Here is an 18,110-nt window from a genome sequence, read left to right on the forward strand (position 1 = left end):
TTCTTTTAGCCAGGGAAATTTATTCATACTAGTAGTTAGTTGTAAGGCAGTGGGAAGAGGAGAGGCAAAGCCAAGGTGTTAATGATTCCCAGAATAAAAATTGTAAGTAAGTCCACTGCCTTCCTTGGGCCAACTTTAAATGAATCCTGACATCCTAAATTCATATCTACACAGGGTAGAAGGACCAAATGATACTTATCCTTGAGTGAATCAATCAGATACTTTTCTTGTGGTGTCCTTCCAAAAACTTCCAGGGGAAGGAAGGGCCATTAAAAGAAAAAATATATTCAAGTAACCTCCCCTTGTAAATGTAAATTTAGGCTGCGTGTGTGGAACAATATACATTTGAGAGTTAAGAATACATCTGAAATAGACAGCCAGATAACTAACATTTTTTAAATACAAGCTAAACTTGAGGCAAGTTGGAAAGGAATCAGAGATGATTGTTTTTGTTAAAGATACACTGATTATTCGCCTTGCTTTATCTTCTGTTCTGCTATTACCTCCACAGGCTGTAGTAGAAGAAGAGTGTATGCCTGTTGACCATTTTGTCGAACACTTACTTCCCAGTCTTTTAAGTCTTGCTTCTGATCCTGTGCCAAACGTAAGGGTTCTGTTAGCCAAGGCTCTAAGGCAAACGCTGTTGGAGAAAGGTATGCTAAACTAATTCCTTTGATGTAAGAACTAATTTCTCATTAATTCCATCATTTCTGTAACACCGCAGCTTTTCACAAATTGGCTTGCTCAGCTGATAAAAAGAATGTTCAGATTTACGATATAATGATATAACAAAGGCAGAAACTAGTACACTATAATTTTGGGATCCTACATTTAAATTCAGCCTGTGCAGTGCTTGATATCAGTTAGTTTGTAAAAAGAACGCAGGCTTCTTTTTCCTTTCAAAAAGTTTTTTTTTTTCTGCTAGCATTAAAAGGCTACTGTATATCCTCTGTGGCTTGTCACCCTTTTGTGATTTTGACATAATACAACAGATGTGATATTCTATTCAGTGGAAGGCAGTTGAATGCTTATTTATAGTGGGAAAGTCGCATAGCGTGTTATATAAATTATTTAAGGCAGGAGTTCTCAAACTTCATTGCACCGCGACTCCCTTTTGACAACAAAAAATTACTATATGACTGCAGGACAGGGGACCGAAGCCTGAGCCCATGTGAGTCCCACTGCCCCAGGGGGCAGGACAGAGCCAAAGCCCTGAGCCCCACCACCCCAGGTGGGAAAGGGGTTAAAGCCGAAGCCCAAAGGCTTCAGCCCCAGCCAGGGGCCCTGTAACCTGAGCCCAACCGTCCAGGGCTATATCCCTTGGGCTTCGGCCCTGGGCAGTGGGGTTTGGGCTTTGGCCCTGAGCCCCTGCAAGTCTAAGCGAGCCCTGGCGGCACCATTAAAATGTGGTTGTGACCCACAGTTTGAGAAGCACTGACTGAAGGCTAAGAAGAGACATCAGTAAATTATAGGTCCAAAGAGGAGATGCTTTTGAGAAATTCAGAGGATCAAAATAAATGAAAGGAATTGTAATCGGATGTTTAAAAGGTTCTGCACAAACTCCGTTTGCTATATTCATCAACTATTTCTCAATTCTAGAGAATGAATAGTATAACGGCCTTGTTTGCAAATATGGTCACTCATCCACTCCATATGCATATTCCTGTATTTGTTTTTCAAAACATCCAGGCCACCTCTGATATATGCTTTTTATAAAGGGAGTCACCCTTCTCCATTCCTCACCAGAATCAGTTATGTCAATGGGAGTATTTTGATAGTACTAAAAAAAAAAAAAAGAACATGGCAGCCTGCCAATTTTCCTTTCTTGCTGGTACGTTTCCACTTGGGGGCCAGCAAAAGCAAAGAACCACTTATAGAAATATTGAGTATTCAACATAGAGCTCTCCCTTTGCCAAGTCCTTAGCGAAAGAAATTAAGAAAAAAACACAGCCTTCTTTCTCAACTTCCGTGGACTTGCTTTAGCTTCCCCAGGGAAGCTAGCCTCAAAGTTAGACATACTTCTCTGGATGAGGGAAGACCCTAACACTAATCCCACCATGTCCATTGTATGATCTGCAACTTTAAATTTAAAAAAAAAAAAAAAGCAAAGCTTCATTCCCTCTCTTCTGGCAAAGGGTAAGAATAATTTTGTGATGTGCCTGAAGTGTACAGTACAGCACAACTCTGAATAAAACTGTTTTTCCCCCCCTCGCCTTTTTTCCCCCTTCTTGTTCTAGCTTATTTTAAAAGTGTTGGCAGCCCTCATCTAGAAGCTGTGGAAGAGACTGTTCTAGCTTTACAGTCGGACAGAGACCAAGATGTGTCTTTTTTTGCCACTGTAAAACCAAAACTGAACCATATGGACATGACTTCCCTTGAAAAACAAAACTAAACTGTTCATCTGCTACAAACCCTGAACATCACAATGGTGACACACTTCATGTTCTTGGAGGAACATGGAACCAAGCAATTTATTGCCTCCCTGGTCTGAGAGAAAAGGGCTTGTTGAAAATACCATTATCTTCATTCAGTGACCACTTTTGTATCTACAGCTGTGCATCAGATGGGATGACTACATTCAAACGTTTGTTCTTTTCCTTGTAAACATGGATTGTAACTCATCTCTACAAAAGGTCCAGTGTTGTAAATATCCTCTTACGAAGTTGCACACATACAGCATTTCAGTATCCTCCGTTACAGTAATATATTTTTAAATACTGTATTTTAAAAAAATCCAGTCATAAAGCAGTTTGCTAGAAACCCCTCTAAGCTTGTAAGTTTAAAAACCTGAAGTTAGTAAGCTTGTGTGTAGATGCTTTACCCCATTTTATTGTGGTTTTTATATTTTTTGTTTATAGTACTGCATTTTATTATTTACCTGAAAAAATGTATATATGTGAATAGCTCCTGAAACTTGGCAAAAGAATTCAAAAAATTTGAATCCCACACCAGTGAGACTCATCTAAGCCATTTTACGTTATACAACACAGGTGGTTTGTTGGAACTAAAGCATGGCTTACTTCTACTTTTAACGTACATGTGATGTTTTTTAAAATCAGGGCTTGACTTTCTCTGTATATTGGGGCAGTTTTTATTACTTTGTCTTTTGTAAACTGTATTATTATTATTTAACACTTTTTCTCACTTCCTGCTGTTAATCCTTGGTCTCCTTTTCTCACTGCTAGTACTGATGGGTGTGTAATATACATGGACTGTTAACTTCCCAAACTGGAAATTGCTAATTCTGCCCTAGCAAAGTTCATTTCATTCAAGGCACTCAAAGGTCACAGATTAGAGGTTACTTCTTATTGCAGAGACTTCATGTATAAATGCTCTGCAAAGTGTGTAAGTAGGGATGCATGTGTATGGGAGTGCATCACATATGTACACGCACACACACCTGTGACTTGAAAAACACTGTATCTGGTTCAGCATTCAGATCCCTGGGAATCTGTCTGTACTGTAATGACAGAAAAATTCTTATGTTGTAGTCTCTGTATGTTTCCATATAGTGCAGATTTCCAGAGTACAAAAGTTGACCTATTTTACTTTACAGATTCGGTTTGTAGTCTTGTAGCTGTTGTCATGATTCTTTGGATTGGATGTAAACAAAAAATGAAATGTGAAAAACCAAGATTACATTACAGTATATTGGATTCTTCTCATATCTAAACAGGAACTTCGGTAGAAAAAAGTAGGATGAAATCCTCTTCACTAAACCTGGCAGTTTTGCAAAATAGTCACTTAAGCTAAAGAACTGACTCTCTTTGTTGGGCCCTGCTTATTTCAGCTCTGCCTTCCCGTGTACAAAGACTTGAACTAACATAGGACCTGATCCAAAACCTATTGAAGACAATGGGCTTTGACTCAGAACAGCAGCCTTGCAGTATATATACTGCATTATGGGGAAATGGATCTCATTTAATGACAAGTAAATTACTGTGTCCAGCATTTTCTTAATGTGTAAACAGACCAGTAAAAGAATAGTTCCTTCCACTTTATTTCATTGTTATAACATGAATTACTTATATTGTCTGGAAGTTAAAAATACTCCTCTCTTAAAACTGGATTGTCATCCTCATAGCAAGTAGCTTTCCCAGCCTGATATGTGTATGTTTTTGAGTGTTTAATTTTGTATAAATATTTACCAAACTAGTTTTGCATTATAATGTATAGTATTTGTAATAAATCGTTTGCTTGCAAGACCATAAGATGCTTTTAGAAACTATAGGCGGAAATATATTGTTGCTATTTCAGAAAACAGTTTAAAATCTGTAAATTCCACAATTTCCACCCTTAATTTTTTTATATAATTTAAAACAAATGCCTCTTCAATGCAAACCAATTTTTTATGACTGCAGTTTCTCAGCAAAAAAAATGCAAGTTAGTTTTTTTGTAGTTTTAATATCTTTTTCTAATGCTAACATTATACTAATATTTTTTAAACAGTTCAAATTTTCTAAGATTGTTCTAACCAGGTTTTATTTTTGTTGACTATTAACAGGTCGTTAAATTTCTCAGCACTGATCATAAAGTTTTTAAGTGTACATAGATATGTTTTAAACGTACTGTATATAAACTGGTTACTTTGAACATTAATACAACCCAGCTTTCTGTTTCCGTAATCATCTTAAAAAGTTACCTTGTCCTGCAATAACTTACTGGAAAATACAAACTTCTGTGTGTTTATGGAAAGTTGGGATAGTTTTTCGTGATGGTATTCTTAGACTCACTTGTAAACCATAAACTAAGGTCACTAAATGCCATAACAAAAATTTATGTTAAATCTTTTTTTGGCACCTTTCTAACTCCAGAAATTCACGTCCATTTTAAATTATGTGATTTCTGGGTTGTGTGTGTTTTTTTTAGTTCAATTTTTAAAAGCTCTTTAAAACTCGATAGTTGCATGCACTAGAGGGGACAACAGATCTTCCTTTAACTTCAGACAACATGCAGTTCTATTAAACTGGCTCACTTTTTCCAAGGTGTGCATTTTGTTTTCATTTTATACTGGAAATATGACTTCAGCATGACTAAAGACTGCACTTTACCACTCACACTAGACAGATGGTTGCAATGAAGATTAAAGCTGTGTATTCACCTGCAATTCTCTGGGCTGTTTAAATTATGCAAAAACTGTATTTTGAAAGCCAAATGGAGCAAAGTGAGGTAGTCAATCCACTTTTGCAAAAGCAGCAAGAATATCACTCTAAAACACTTTTGGCTAAGGGATATGAGAATAACATTAGTGGTGCAATATTGCTTGGATGCTGTAGAAAATTATCAGGCACTTGTAATCCAAAGCATGTTAGTCATGTTGCTTAGAATTCAGACTCACTGTATCCACTATATATGATACACTCTTGGCAACTAACAGGATTCTGCCCTAGTGGCAGCTGTCATCTATAAACAGTGTTGTTTAGAGCCCAAATAAGTGGAGACACTCTGGAAGTGCCACTGATTTGCCAGAATATAGAAGCTATGTAACTTTCTATTGTATTTATCTCAATAAATCTCATGACTGTTTTATGAAATGTCTGTGGTAATTGACTCCTGTCATAAATAGCATATACAATTTGTTTTCTTCACCTGCTTAAAATACAAGTTCAGTACTTGGGGTTATAAAGTGGTAATTACGTGGTTAAAAATAAACCACGAACAGCTATCGACTAACAAGGAAAACAGGAATATAAAATACCCTAGTGCATGCGTGCAACATGGCAAAGTTAATGTTGCTGTAGGAGCCTTAATAATGGAATTTCCTCACTTTTCTGTGCTTGGTTTCTTAATGTTGCATCAGTGCTAAGTTTTCCATATAAGAGACTAGGGGCCTGGGAGAGTGGGGAAGGAAAAAGGATGTCACAGGGTCCATTCACTGCTAGGGGCACCTCCTCCTGGCCCATCTGGGGTTTAGCTCCTTCCACGTGCTGCCCCCTCCTCTGGTGGTCCCTCAGCCCAGCTTCTATCACCCTGCAGCCCCTCTTGCTCCAGGAACTGCACCTGCCTCTCTGTGACTTGGCCTTCTGGCCAGGTCACTGTGTGTGTTTCCCTCTTCAAGGGCATCAAAGTTTTTCCTCAGTGCCAGTCTCAGGCAGTCTTCCCATTCATTCCCCCATGCTGCCACTTCCTCTGTGGCTGGCAGAGGAACCTGGGCCTGCCCTCTATTCTGGGTTCCAGCTCAGGGACCCTCTAATGAGCAGCCAAGGTCTGTTCTCTCCTGGACCTTCCTATCTTTCCCTGAGCCCAGGCACTTCCTGTTCTGATCCACCTGAGCCTCATCCTGCTTCCTGGCTCCTCCTCCAGGTGCAGCTTGGGGAGTTAATTGGCCCACCTAGCCACCTTAACCCTTCCAGGGCCTGTGGGGGTGGATACCCCATCACAGGGGGGATGCTGGTTATTAATTTTCACCCATCTCTGTGCTGCTCTCTGCCTCTCAAGGTCTGTCATCCTTTCTCCTCTTTTTCACCTCCCCTAGATCCCTGTACCTTCTCATAAATGAGTTGAGAAGTCCTATACTTCTCCCTAGCTCTTACTTACCTCTCCTGACTCCAACCACCTCTGTACCTGTCTCCCCTTCTCAAGGTGCTCTCCTGCACTGCTTCCCCAGCTCTTCCCTGGATTTGTACGCACAGTTCCCTTTTGTCCTCTTTTGGGTTCCTCACCTAATGTGCTCCTATGCCCAGCCTCAAGGTCCCTCTGTGACTATTCCCCACTCCTGCCTTCACCAAAGAGCAACTCTTCTTCCCTTCTCCTCCTTCACATTCCTCCACATGATCATAAATGATAAATCTCAACATGTCACCCCCACCCTCTCGGAGGAAGGAGGAAACGAAGCTGTGGCTGGGACTCCTCCCCAGCTGTCTCAACTGCTGCCCTTTGAGGTTCCGGCCTTCGTTCTGTTCTGAGCAGGAAGGACCCCAGTCCTGCGGAGCAGAGACTTGGGGCTTGTCTACGCTGGCATGTTTTTGCACTGTAAAGCAGCTTTTTGCACTCAAACTGCGGAGGTGTACACACTGCCCAACCACTTTGTGTGCAGAAAAACCACCTCGCCGGGAGTCCTAAGGCTATTTGCACAGAGGCTCCGGCACTCTGTTGCCAGTGTAGACACTTGATTGCTTTCTGCGCTGTAATTGGCCTCCAGAGTCATCCCATAATGCCTCAAGTGACCGCTCTGCTCATTGTTTTGAACTCGGCTGCCCTGGAGACATGCGCCCCAAGCCCCCCTTTCAAAGCACCTTTTCTGACAACCCTTGTGTGCTGTGCTGATCTGCTCCGGGACACAAAGCAGACCATTAATGTGGAGTGTTTGTGCTGTGTGTGCGTGCGTGTGTGCTTCCTGCCACTGTACTTACAAGACCGCATGCTGACGTACTGTGTCCCCCAAAACACACCCCCCCCTTCAGTTGAAAAGCAGCTGGCAAGGTTGTAGGATGCCCATGGAACAATGGGATGGGGAAACCTGCATCATGCACTGCTGTGCCTGCCCCATGAGGCATTGCAAACCCTTCCCAAAGCACCCTCCAGCCAGCTGCACAGTGGGATAGTTACCATAATGCACTGCTGTCTTTGCCATTGCAAGAGCTGCTAAGGTGAAGAAGCTCCAGCATCACAAGGAGCACAGTGTGGACACGCAACAGCCGTTTAATTCCAGCGTTTTAATAAAAGTGGTATACCTTGTGGCACAGAAACTTGCTAGTGTAGACATACCCTTAGATGCAGCCTTCACCCTGCTCCCTAGTGAACATCTTCGTACAAAAAGAAGGAAAAGAGTTGGCTGAGTTACGGCTTCCAGCAGGCTCATTCCCTTTCCCCTTCCTTGGCTGCCCTCCAGCCAACTAAAAGCTCTTGTCACCCTTGGTGAAAGTTGAGGGGGTCGAGACTGAGCAAACAGGCCCCCCTTTAAAATCACTGCATGTGCGCTGATAGCTCCTCTGAACGTATGTACTACGATGACACACCCATGCCACTGTGATTGCTACATGACATCATACTTAAGCTGCCTACCTAGCTATTATGTCACATGTATGGTGTACATCTGAGCCACATCCTTCATGCTGCCCAGATGTACTATGACATGCTAATGCTGCCCAGGTAACTTCACCTGGAGGGCATTTAAGAGCAACGGCCATTGGCAGGAGGAGGGAGTGGCCACCACCAGGTCCAACCACAACCTTTAGGTAGTACTATGTTTTGGTTCAACCCAAGCTCCAAGCGGGGAAATACCCACAAAGTGGCCCCGAACAGCAGCTTGCCCCCCAGGCTATTCAGCATCAAACTCCACCTGGCTGAAACTAGTGAGACCTTCCAGTTACCCGGATGCTACAGCGACTTGACTGTGTTGAAGCTGAAGCACCATCTGGAGCTGCTGACTGGTATCCCCCTGCATTTCCAACGCCTCCAGTACCTGGATGAAGGTGGGGACTTCTACCATCCTGGGGGGCTTCAGCCTGGGTTCCTTGCTACATCGGGCGTCCCCAGTACCTGCTTTAAGGTCAGGGGCCACCTCTGCCAATTCCAGTGACATTAGTAGCCAGATGAAGATCCCAGATCTTCTTTCCTTTTTCCTACTCCATTCCTGGAACCCATCTCTTGTTTCAACCCTTAGTATTCCCTCCTCCAGCCCTGGGATCCCCTGCAGGGCTTGGAAACCCCACTCACCCATGGCTGCTTGGGAGCTTTCCCCGATGGGTGCCAGGGCTGAGCTCTCAAGTTTGGCAGAATTTAACCTTTCACTATTTTTTTTAATTGCTTAGTGCTTAAGGCTGTGGTGAAACCCTTCCAGTGTGAACATAGTGCAAACTGAAGCAGGGCCCTCTTCTTGAGTCTGCAGAAAGGCAGCTCAGAGCTTTGCCAAGCTGCAGCAGAGTGAAACTAACAAGATTTCTGGTCAGTTTCCCTGCTGCTCTTTAGAACCCAGTGATAACTGTCCAGAGTTACTTTTGCTGCCGGACTTCATATTTTTGGACAGTTTATATAAATGTCTGTCAGGGATCCCTTTCTCAAAACCCACCTATACCTTACCACCTATTTCCTTTTCTCCCAGACCCCTTTGTTTTTAGAATAAAAAACAAACAGTTGTGTGCAACACACGTGCACCAGACACACACATGCTCTGTATATATTTTGATTGTATCCCTCTTTACCTTTTACCCTCCCCCAACCATTCCACCTTTCATATTTTACGTGTCGTCTTAGGCCGTGATCCTTCAATGAGCTCTGTGTTGAAATGGGTCTACTCACATGGAGCTTTTTGCAGAATCGGGACTTTAGATTACAAACTATTTCAGGCAGGGAGCCTGTGTTTATGTTTGTACAGCACTTACGCAATTGAACTTTGATCCTGGATGGTGCATCTGGGTGCTATTGCGACCTATTTCTTAAACAATAAATGAGTGAACAGCAAAGCCAGATCAAAGTTCTGTTTACTAGAGAAAAACCAAGAGATTTTCAAATGGATGATATCTACCATATAATGGTCTCGTAGTGAGGGAATCTCTTCAGTTGATGTGCATATTCATTTCTCTCTTAATAACCCAGTTCTTTGCAAATGCTATCTTGACTTGTCGTTTTTCATTCCCTCCAGTAGATCTGCCAGATGAGTCGACGTTTAAATACAATGATATTGTCCCTGGCGGAGCAATTACTATACGCGTCTGGCGACAAGATGGCTGGGGGCTTCTCGTGGCAGCGGCTGCTGGAGGAGATATTACCCAGGTTGATTCCATAGCTTTTGTAAATGATGGGTCTGCTTTGCGCAAACACTGTAAAAGGGGGATTGTTAAAAGATTCATGTACTAGGTGAATATCTTCAGAGAGCGGCAAGTAGCGGAGAGGCTGTATCTGGGGTCCTAGGTCAAAAACCAATGGGGTGATCTTGAACACCTGCTAGTAGTAAAACCCAATGAAAGGTTGACCGCAGTAATACACCAGGTCCATTTCTGAGGGAAGTTTATGGACAACTGGGAATCCAAAGAGGATGGACAGCTTTGTGAAGGAGGGAAGAAGTTCAGGGGAGAAGATCTTTGATGCTGTTGGTTCACTTTAGCAGCCAGCCCGCTTCTTTTCACAGAATATCAGGGTTGGAAGGGACCTCAGGAGGTCATCTAGTCCAACCCTCTGCTCAAAGCAGGACCAATCCCCAATTTTTGCCCCAGATCCCTAAATGGCCCCCTCAAGGATTGAACTCACAACCCTGGGTTTAGCAGGCCAATGCTCAAACCACTGAGCTATCCCAAGCTATGGCCTTAGTTGTAGTGGGCTTCCTTTTGTCACCACTGCAATTTGGCTTTATTTTTGGTAGTGGTATTTCCCAATTCTTTTTTCTGCCCACAGTCATGCTACTGTTTGATCAATATACTGCCACATGGGAGAGTCTTTATTTTTCTCATTGCAAATTGCCACTATTTTAAATATCTCTTCTCTTCAGACACTTTTTACCACCATGCTTTTCCTGGGGGCAGCAATAACAATAATGCTTAGCACTTTTCATCCATATATCTCCAAGTGCTTTAAAAAGGTGATTAAACTTTATCACAGTTATAGCTAGGGAAACTGAGGCACACAGGATATGTGAGTTGCCCAAAGTCATGTGAGTCAATGGCAGAGCTATGAATATAACCTCTATCACATGGTCCTTTATCCACTGACTCCCGAGTAAGTACAGTAGGCTAAGGACTACTTCAAAGTTCATGAAGCTTCCAAAATCAATGGAAGGGAGGGACTGATGTAGCAAAATCTGCACCATCTCCACAATTCCTGGGAGTTCCATTGGTCTGCAGTCATACTATCTTGAGCTGTGATCTTTGACTAGCTAAGTAGGCTTTGGCTGGGTCAGTTCTGAGGTGGGAGATCTCTGTGGAACACCTGGTCTTCAGTGATTCAGAAGATGGCATTCTTCTCTCCGGGCTTAGTACTGAACCAGGGTCTGAATTAGAGGGTAATGTGCTGTAAACTCAAGGTCCTGACTAGCTGTGGTCATGAAATATCCCATGGCATGTTAGAAGGGCTCTTTACCCAGTTGTCTTGGCTAATTACATTCTGCTTATCTACGTTTCCACAACTGTTTGACATGGATACAGAGGTGTACTTCACTTCCTGTCCTACACTGTTGTGTAATGTTGCAATACACTGGTAAGCAGCTGCTATGTTTTGAGCCAGAGGCGGCTGTATTTCACTGTTAAGTAAAGTGAAGTTGGTTATAGTGTATATGTCAGTTTGAAGGCCTGATTCTATGTTCCTTGTGCACCCAAAATTCCTTCTGATCCTGTATTGGCTGTGTGGGCAACATAGGAGTGGGCCACAAATGCTATGGTGTCTTTTGAGATGAAACATGCAGTGTATTATTTAATACATTATACTTTCAGCTGGTCAAAAAAAATTCTGTTTAAAACTTTTTTTCGACCAAAAATTGGGTTTTCAACTCAATGACCCTGAGGGTGCCATGATACATTACCTCCCTTCACCAAGAGGAGCGATGATGGTGCATCATGGGAGATGTAATCTGACCAGGGAATCCAGCCTATTGAGGAGAATGGGAGCATGAGGCACCTAAATTACCTCTCTCATGAGACACCATGGCAGCATTTCAGAATTGAAATATTTTGGCTTTTGATTTTTCACCAAAAACTCTAAAGCTTTCTATGGAGGTGGATGGGAGGGGAAATCTTTTCTGATCTGCTGTAATTATAATTCTACCTACCAGAAGACCTGAATACCCAAAGTCTCTTCTAGATCTTGGTTTTGTTTTGTTTTTTACTGGTTCCAGTGCACAGGCAGCTGCCTAGCCAAGGGTCACTTTAAGTTTAGAATGTAAGAGCCTGTAGTTTGAGTCTTTATAGGTATCTACACACTTTTAATATTGAAATTGATTGATTGAATAATCAGTCAGTATTTGTGTGATGTTCTCGTTTATTTCGCCAGCTGCTACGTTTAGGAGTTACAAAGGGCTCCACATGCAGCACTCCAAATTCACAGTTACTGGGAGCAGAAGAGAAAAAGAAATGGATCGCGCACCGAGCATTTGTGGCATTGTACATTGCCAGCCACAGAGGCCACATTGCAGCTGTAGAATTTCTTCTGGAAAATGGTAATATTCGTTAATTTTCAAGGGGTCCTTATGACCATCTAGACAGATTTCCTGCATAAGGCAGGGGTCGAATTTTCCCCAGTGATTCCTGAACCAAGCCAAATGACTTGCGCTTGAACTAAAGCGGGCAACTTTTTGAAAGGCATTCAGCTGGGAGGAAGAATCCACCCCAGCCCTTGGTAAGCTGTTCCTACAGTTCATGATCCTCAAGGTTTAAAAATAGGCATCAGATTTCCAATTTGGATTTTTCTGACTTCAGCTTCCAGCCACTGAATTTTGTCGTTATTTATCATATTTATTCCCATAACACCTGTAGTTACTTTGAGCTTTTGGGTGTCTTCACCAGCCAGGGAAGGGGGAAAAAAGCACCCAAAATTATCCGTTGAAGGCCTGTCCTCAGGGCTTGCTTGGTCACACATAAAAGCAAACCAACTGAAAACCACTAGGCAATAACCCCAGGAGATTTCCCCTGTTGGCAGCCAGCCAGGAGGAGAGAGACACCCTTCCCTTTAGACCCACCTTCCCTTCCCTTTTATACTCTGCCTGAAGCAGCCATGTTACCAGCTGGGACCTGTTAAGTTTGCAGTCTGCAGTACCTTTACATTGTTGTTCTTATTTGCTTAAAATCTGGTATCCTCCTCTCCCCCCCCCACCCGCTCGTTTTCTTTGGAGAACCTGCTAATAGAGACTAAAGAAATGATTTGTTTTTCTACCATCTAACCCATATATATCTTCACTGCCCAGCAGGTCCTATGAAAATTGACAATGAAAATCAGACCAACCAGGGCAGCCCCCTGTAGGGCATATGGAAGATGCTGCACATGTGCTCTTTTTGTGATGGGCTCCCTGGAGTCCTCTTAAGGTGACTCCAAGACTATTGACTGGCTCCTCAAGACTATTTAGCTGTGTTTTTCCCCGCTTACTAAACCCAGTCTTCCTTGTCTTGCCCACAGGCAATCAATATATGGGAAATCACACACTCAGCCATATGCTTTGAAAAGCCAGATGTTTCGTCTCAGGTTGTTTCCATGCTGAGCAAAAGCCAGGCCAGTCAAACACCATTTTTGTATTTTATTATATCTTTATATGACAGTAGGAGTCTGATCCAAAGTGCATTGGGAAAAAATGAGATCCTTTTTATTGGCCTCCCTGGAGTTTGCAGGGTGTATGCCAGCATAATGAGACTTTCTACTTCAGCTGCCAGTGTGCACTGTGATCCAACCCCTTCACTTGCCCATCTGTACTGCATGAGTATTACTCCATCACTGTTTTGCTTCTGGTGAGGTAATCTCCATCATTAAGAGCTGTGCTCAGATCCCAAAGTCTGTTGCTTTAAACTTCAATAAATACTTGACCCCCCACTGAAGTCAGGCTAGGAACTGCATAGAATCATAGAAGATTAGGTTTGGCAGAGACCTCAGGAGGTCATCTAGTCCAACTCCCTACTCAAAGCAGCACCAACCCCAACTAAATTATCCCAGCCAGGGCTTTGTCAAGCCGGGCCTTAAAAACCCCTAAGGATGGAGATTCCACCACCTCCCTAGGTAATCCATTCCAGGACTTCACCACCCTCCTAGTGAAATAGTTTTTCCTAATATCCAACCTAGACCTCCCCCACTGCAACTTGAGACCATTAGTCCTTGTTCTGTCATCTGCCACCACTGAGAACAGCTTAGCTCCATCCTCTTTGGAACCCCGCTTCAGATAGTTGAAGGCTGCTATCAAAGTCCCCCTCACTCTTCTTTTCCGCAGACTAAACAAGCCCAGTTCCCTCAGCCTCTCCTCATAAGTCATGTGCCCCAGTCCCCTAATCATTTCCGTTGCCCTCTGCTGGACTCTTTCCAATTTGTTCACATCCTTTCTGTAGTGGGGGGCACAAAACTGGATGCAGTATTCCAGATGTGGCCTCACCAGTGCTGAATAGAGGGGAATAATCACTTCCCTCGATCTGCTGGCAATGCTCCTATTAATGCAGCCCGATATGCCATTAGCCTTCTTGGCAACAAGGGCACACAGCTGACTCATCCAGCTTCTCGTCCACTGTAATCCCCAGGTCCTTTGCTACAGAACTGCCGCTTAGCCAGTCGGTCCCCAGCCTGTAGCAATGCATGGGATTCTTCCATCCTAAGTGCAGGACTCTACACGTGTCCTGTCGAGTGCAGGAATTTGTGCCTACCATGAAACATTTGCCTTACACATTTTACTGTCATGAATCTTATAAATGATACATTGATTCAGTTGGGAAAATGGGGTTCTTGACATTAAAGAGACATTAATACAGTTTAACCTTGAGTATTAATAAATGGCGCTGAAGAGCATCTCCTGATGTTTTTATAACATGCCCTCAGCTGTCGCTATTCAGGCTGTAATTCCATCAAGAGGTTCTGGTGATCCCATGTAACACAAGAGCAAAGCATGAGTGGTTTACTCATGTCACCAGACTCCCCTAAATGGAAGGACGTTTCTTTATCATCACTGGCACGTCTTACTGAGGAGTTGCTTAGTGGTGAGGAAAAAGATCCAGCAATGCTCTTCCGGTCCAAGGTTCTCACATCCAACCTTGATAAAGATTATCATCCTCCTCATGGATGTTCCCTTCCTGATTATCATCCTTCTCACGGTTCTTCAGCCACCAGGAGTTTCAGAAACTAATCTGGTTAAATAATAATCCTTCACGTGCCCTACATGAAGCAAGGGCAGACTTGGGTGCCCTGAACAGAATAGGTGTGTATCAGTTCTCAGACATGATGCTACCCAGAGCCAAGGAAGAGAGAGCATTTGGCCTGTAGATTTGTTAATTTAAATAAGGGTGATTAATTCAAGATCCTTTCTTAAGGAGGATTTAATTTTCACCTTCCTTGAACGTGCCAGGGGATGTGCACTCTCCTCTTCTGGCTTATTGGGTTCTGAGTATGCGTTATCCTCTCCGCAGGTGCAGATTTGCATGCTAAAACACCACTGGGGAGGACTGCTCTTCACGCTGCTGCTGTCACGGGCCAATGTGACTGCATTGATCTGCTTCTTAGCTGGGGGGCACAAACTTCTGACCCAGACAATGAGGGACAAAGTGCAGTAAGCCTAGCCCGCCTCTGGGGCCAGAAGCAGAGCGAACGTAGACTGTTCCATTTCCAGTGGCAGCAGAGATAAACTGGAACCATGTCACTCTCACCAAGTTGGAGCTTACATCAGAAGTTGGATTCCAGGACACAGAGTTCTCAGTCACCTGCTAAAATATACATGGACTAATTTATTTAGTGCTGGTCAGTTTCAGGGGACAGTCAATAATTCTCCCGGAAAGCCACACTTTAAATATTGGGGAGAAAAATCTGTGTGGTTCAGGTACTAAATGAGCTCTTGTGTTGGTGATGCTGCAGCCTTGATGACAGAAGGCTTGACAGCACAGCTCCCAGACACGCTCTTAATTTGTAGGTTATAGGGATCTGGAAAATTGTTACATAGCCATTTCAGCCATTTAATCAATACACTTAGTAGTGAGAGCTCAGACCTGCCTGTGAACTCTCCTTGAAATGCTCAGTGTGGGGTAATTTTCTGACGGTTGGCACTAGGTTGTGACAGTGTTGTCTAATGGGTAGATCGGGGGCTACAAATTAGGACTCCTAGGTTATTAATTCCATTTTCCTGCTGACTTGCTATGTAATGTAGGGCGGGTCACTTAAAGCTTGCTTTATTCAGACGTGGGGGTTCTATTCCCATGACTGTATGTAAATCAGGTGTGCAGGCAAGTGGCTAATTATGGTCACTGGTAGGTGCAATCAGGATAATTATGCATGGAAATTAGACAGTCCATTGGGTCCCCAGCTTTTTAAACAATTAGGCCTGGAGGAGGGCGGCTTTTCAAAAGCACCTAAGGGAATGATGTACCCAACTCCCATTGACTTTCAAGAGGTGCTGGGCAACTAACTTGGATGCATTAAGAAAATCCCACTTTACTTTTCTGGGGTCCCATTTTCAAGGACCCACTCCCAGATCTTCCAAGAGCTCTGCTCCCATTTAGGCACCTAAATGAGGGGCAGATTTTCAAAAGCGCTCATCCCCCAGCAGCTCCCATTGAAAACCTGCCCTTCGGGGTCACCAAACAGCTCCAGACCTAGCAGCTTCCGATTAGGCAACAAATGTGGTTTTCAGTGAGAGCTGAGCACTTCTGAAAATCTGGCTCACTGCCTGTTTGCTTGGTCAGCTCTATGCATACCCAGGGTGCTTTATAAATGGTAACCAAGAGATTCATTCTCAGTTCCTTGTGTCAAAGCAAAGTTTTCTTAATTTGCTAAAGGGATAGCACAAAAATTTCCAATTTAAATAGCACGTGAGTGGATTTCAGCATCAATATCTAGGTGTTTGTGGCTGTACTGTCGGAATTTGAGTTGACTCCAGAGTTTGTACCCAGCTCTGCCACAGATTTTACTGCATGTCCTTGCCAAGTTATTTGGGGTGGGATCCATGAAGGGACTGGGATTTGCAACTCGAAGCATCATCATCACCCTAACTTTTAGGCAACTAGTAAATCACAGAAACAACACTGTGATCCACAAAGCCGAATTAGGTGCCTTGGCTCCCTGTACCAGGATTAGGGAGCCCTCTGCTACAGGCAGCAGAGGCATTCTCTGTCTGGCCCAATGACTGTTCACTATGGCTAATACTAAACTACCCTGGGTTCAGTCCCCTTGCTCCAATCACTGGTTCATTATTTATCCACAGGGGAACAATGGAGGGAGTCCCACATCAGCTCAGTTGTTAGAGCACCCTCCTGAGAAGTGAGAGAGGGAGGAGTTGAACCTGGGCCTCTCACCTCCCAGGTGAGTGCTCTAACCACTGGTCTAGCAGTTTCAAGGTGGGTGGTGCTGGCCCCACCTCCTCCTCTGGATTTTGAACGGGGCTTGATCTGGTAGGTGTGCTCAGAAGGCAGCCTAGTGGATCGGTCCTGCACACAAGTTAGGTGACCAAATGTCTGTCTTTCCCTGATTCATGGATTGCTCTGGGGCTTAGTCATCCAGACGCATGAAGTGAGGCAGCAGGTTGCAATGCTCAGAGGCAGGAACATAGAATCATAGAATATCAGGGTTGGAAGGGACCTCAGGAGGTCATCTAGTCCAACCCCCCTGCTCAAAGCAGGACCAATCGCCAATTTTTTCCCCAGATCCCTAAATGGCCCACTCAAAGATTGAACTCACAACCCTGGGTTTAGCAGGCCAATACTCAAACCACTGAGCTCTCCCTCCCCCCCAAAGGTGCCTGGGTAACTTTTTACATTGTAAATGTAGGCACTGAGGGTTTGTCTACACTGCGATAAAAAAACCTACAACACCAAGTCTCAGTAGACTCGGGCTATGGGGCTATAAAATAGCCGTGTAGATGTTTGGGCTGGAGGCTGGACTCTGAAACCCTCCCTGCCCCCCCCCCCCTTGTGGGGTCTCAGAGCCTGGGCTCCAGCCCAAGCCCAAACATCTATGCTGCTATTTTCTAGCCCCACAGCCTGAGCCCTGCAGCCCGGGCCAGCTGTGGCTGTGCTGTCTTTTATTGCAGCAGTGACATACCCCATGTATCTTTAGGTGCCTCCAGGGTTTGGCTGGAGTTTTGTGGTTCACAGGGAACCCAAAAATGGGACTTAGATGCCCAAGTCTAGGGGGTTAGGGATCTTAGCACTTCTGTGGCGTGTACCCCAGAGTCTGATTTCTCAAAGACACTGAGCTCTGGCACATTTCATCGATTTCAGAACCTGCTGTGCCCGCTCATTCCTTCTAAACATCAGGCCCTTAACCTTTCTGTACCATACTCACCCTCTCTGTCAAACAGGGGTACTAATTCTCACCTACTTCACAAGACTCTGTGAGGCTTAAATAATGAATGTCTGTAAGGCGCTTTAAAAAGCTGTGGGTAAAAGGCAGCGTGTGAGAACAAAGCAGCATTACTGTGCTGTAGACACAAGATGGTGATATGATCTCTCGATCTTTCACACTCACGTGTGCGGGCGTGCTGCCCCCTCGCCTCCTCCTTCCGTCCCAGGGGT

At 44.0% G+C, this 18,110-nt stretch overlaps 2 protein-coding genes across 8 annotated transcripts in view; both read left to right on the top strand.

Moving 5' to 3' along the window:
* LOC140896991 (putative serine/threonine-protein phosphatase 4 regulatory subunit 1-like) overlaps positions 1–5,534 on the top strand; it is a 40,569-nt gene extending 35,035 nt beyond the window's left edge. For all 7 annotated transcript variants that reach the window (XM_073309235.2, XM_078848342.1, XM_073309234.2 and 4 more), the window contains 2 exons: positions 512–653; positions 2,238–5,534. In XM_073309235.2, coding sequence (XP_073165336.1) covers positions 512–653; positions 2,238–2,392 — 297 coding nt within the window. In that variant the 3' untranslated portion in view covers positions 2,393–5,534. The remainder of the gene's footprint in view (positions 1–511; positions 654–2,237) is intronic.
* Positions 5,535–8,185: 2,651 nt separating this feature from the next.
* Positions 8,186–15,232, top strand: ANKRD60 (ankyrin repeat domain 60). Its single transcript, XM_078848291.1, has 4 exons — positions 8,186–8,414; positions 9,584–9,732; positions 11,920–12,085; positions 15,018–15,232. The coding sequence occupies exons 1-4, from the start codon at positions 8,186–8,188 to the stop codon at positions 15,230–15,232; spliced, it is 759 nt and encodes a 252-aa protein (XP_078704417.1).
* The last annotated feature ends 2,878 nt before the right edge of the window (positions 15,233–18,110 follow it).

The sequence above is a fragment of the Lepidochelys kempii genome, chromosome 13 (assembly GCF_965140285.1).
Source record: "Lepidochelys kempii isolate rLepKem1 chromosome 13, rLepKem1.hap1, whole genome shotgun sequence".
NCBI classification, from domain to species: domain Eukaryota; kingdom Metazoa; phylum Chordata; order Testudines; family Cheloniidae; genus Lepidochelys; species Lepidochelys kempii.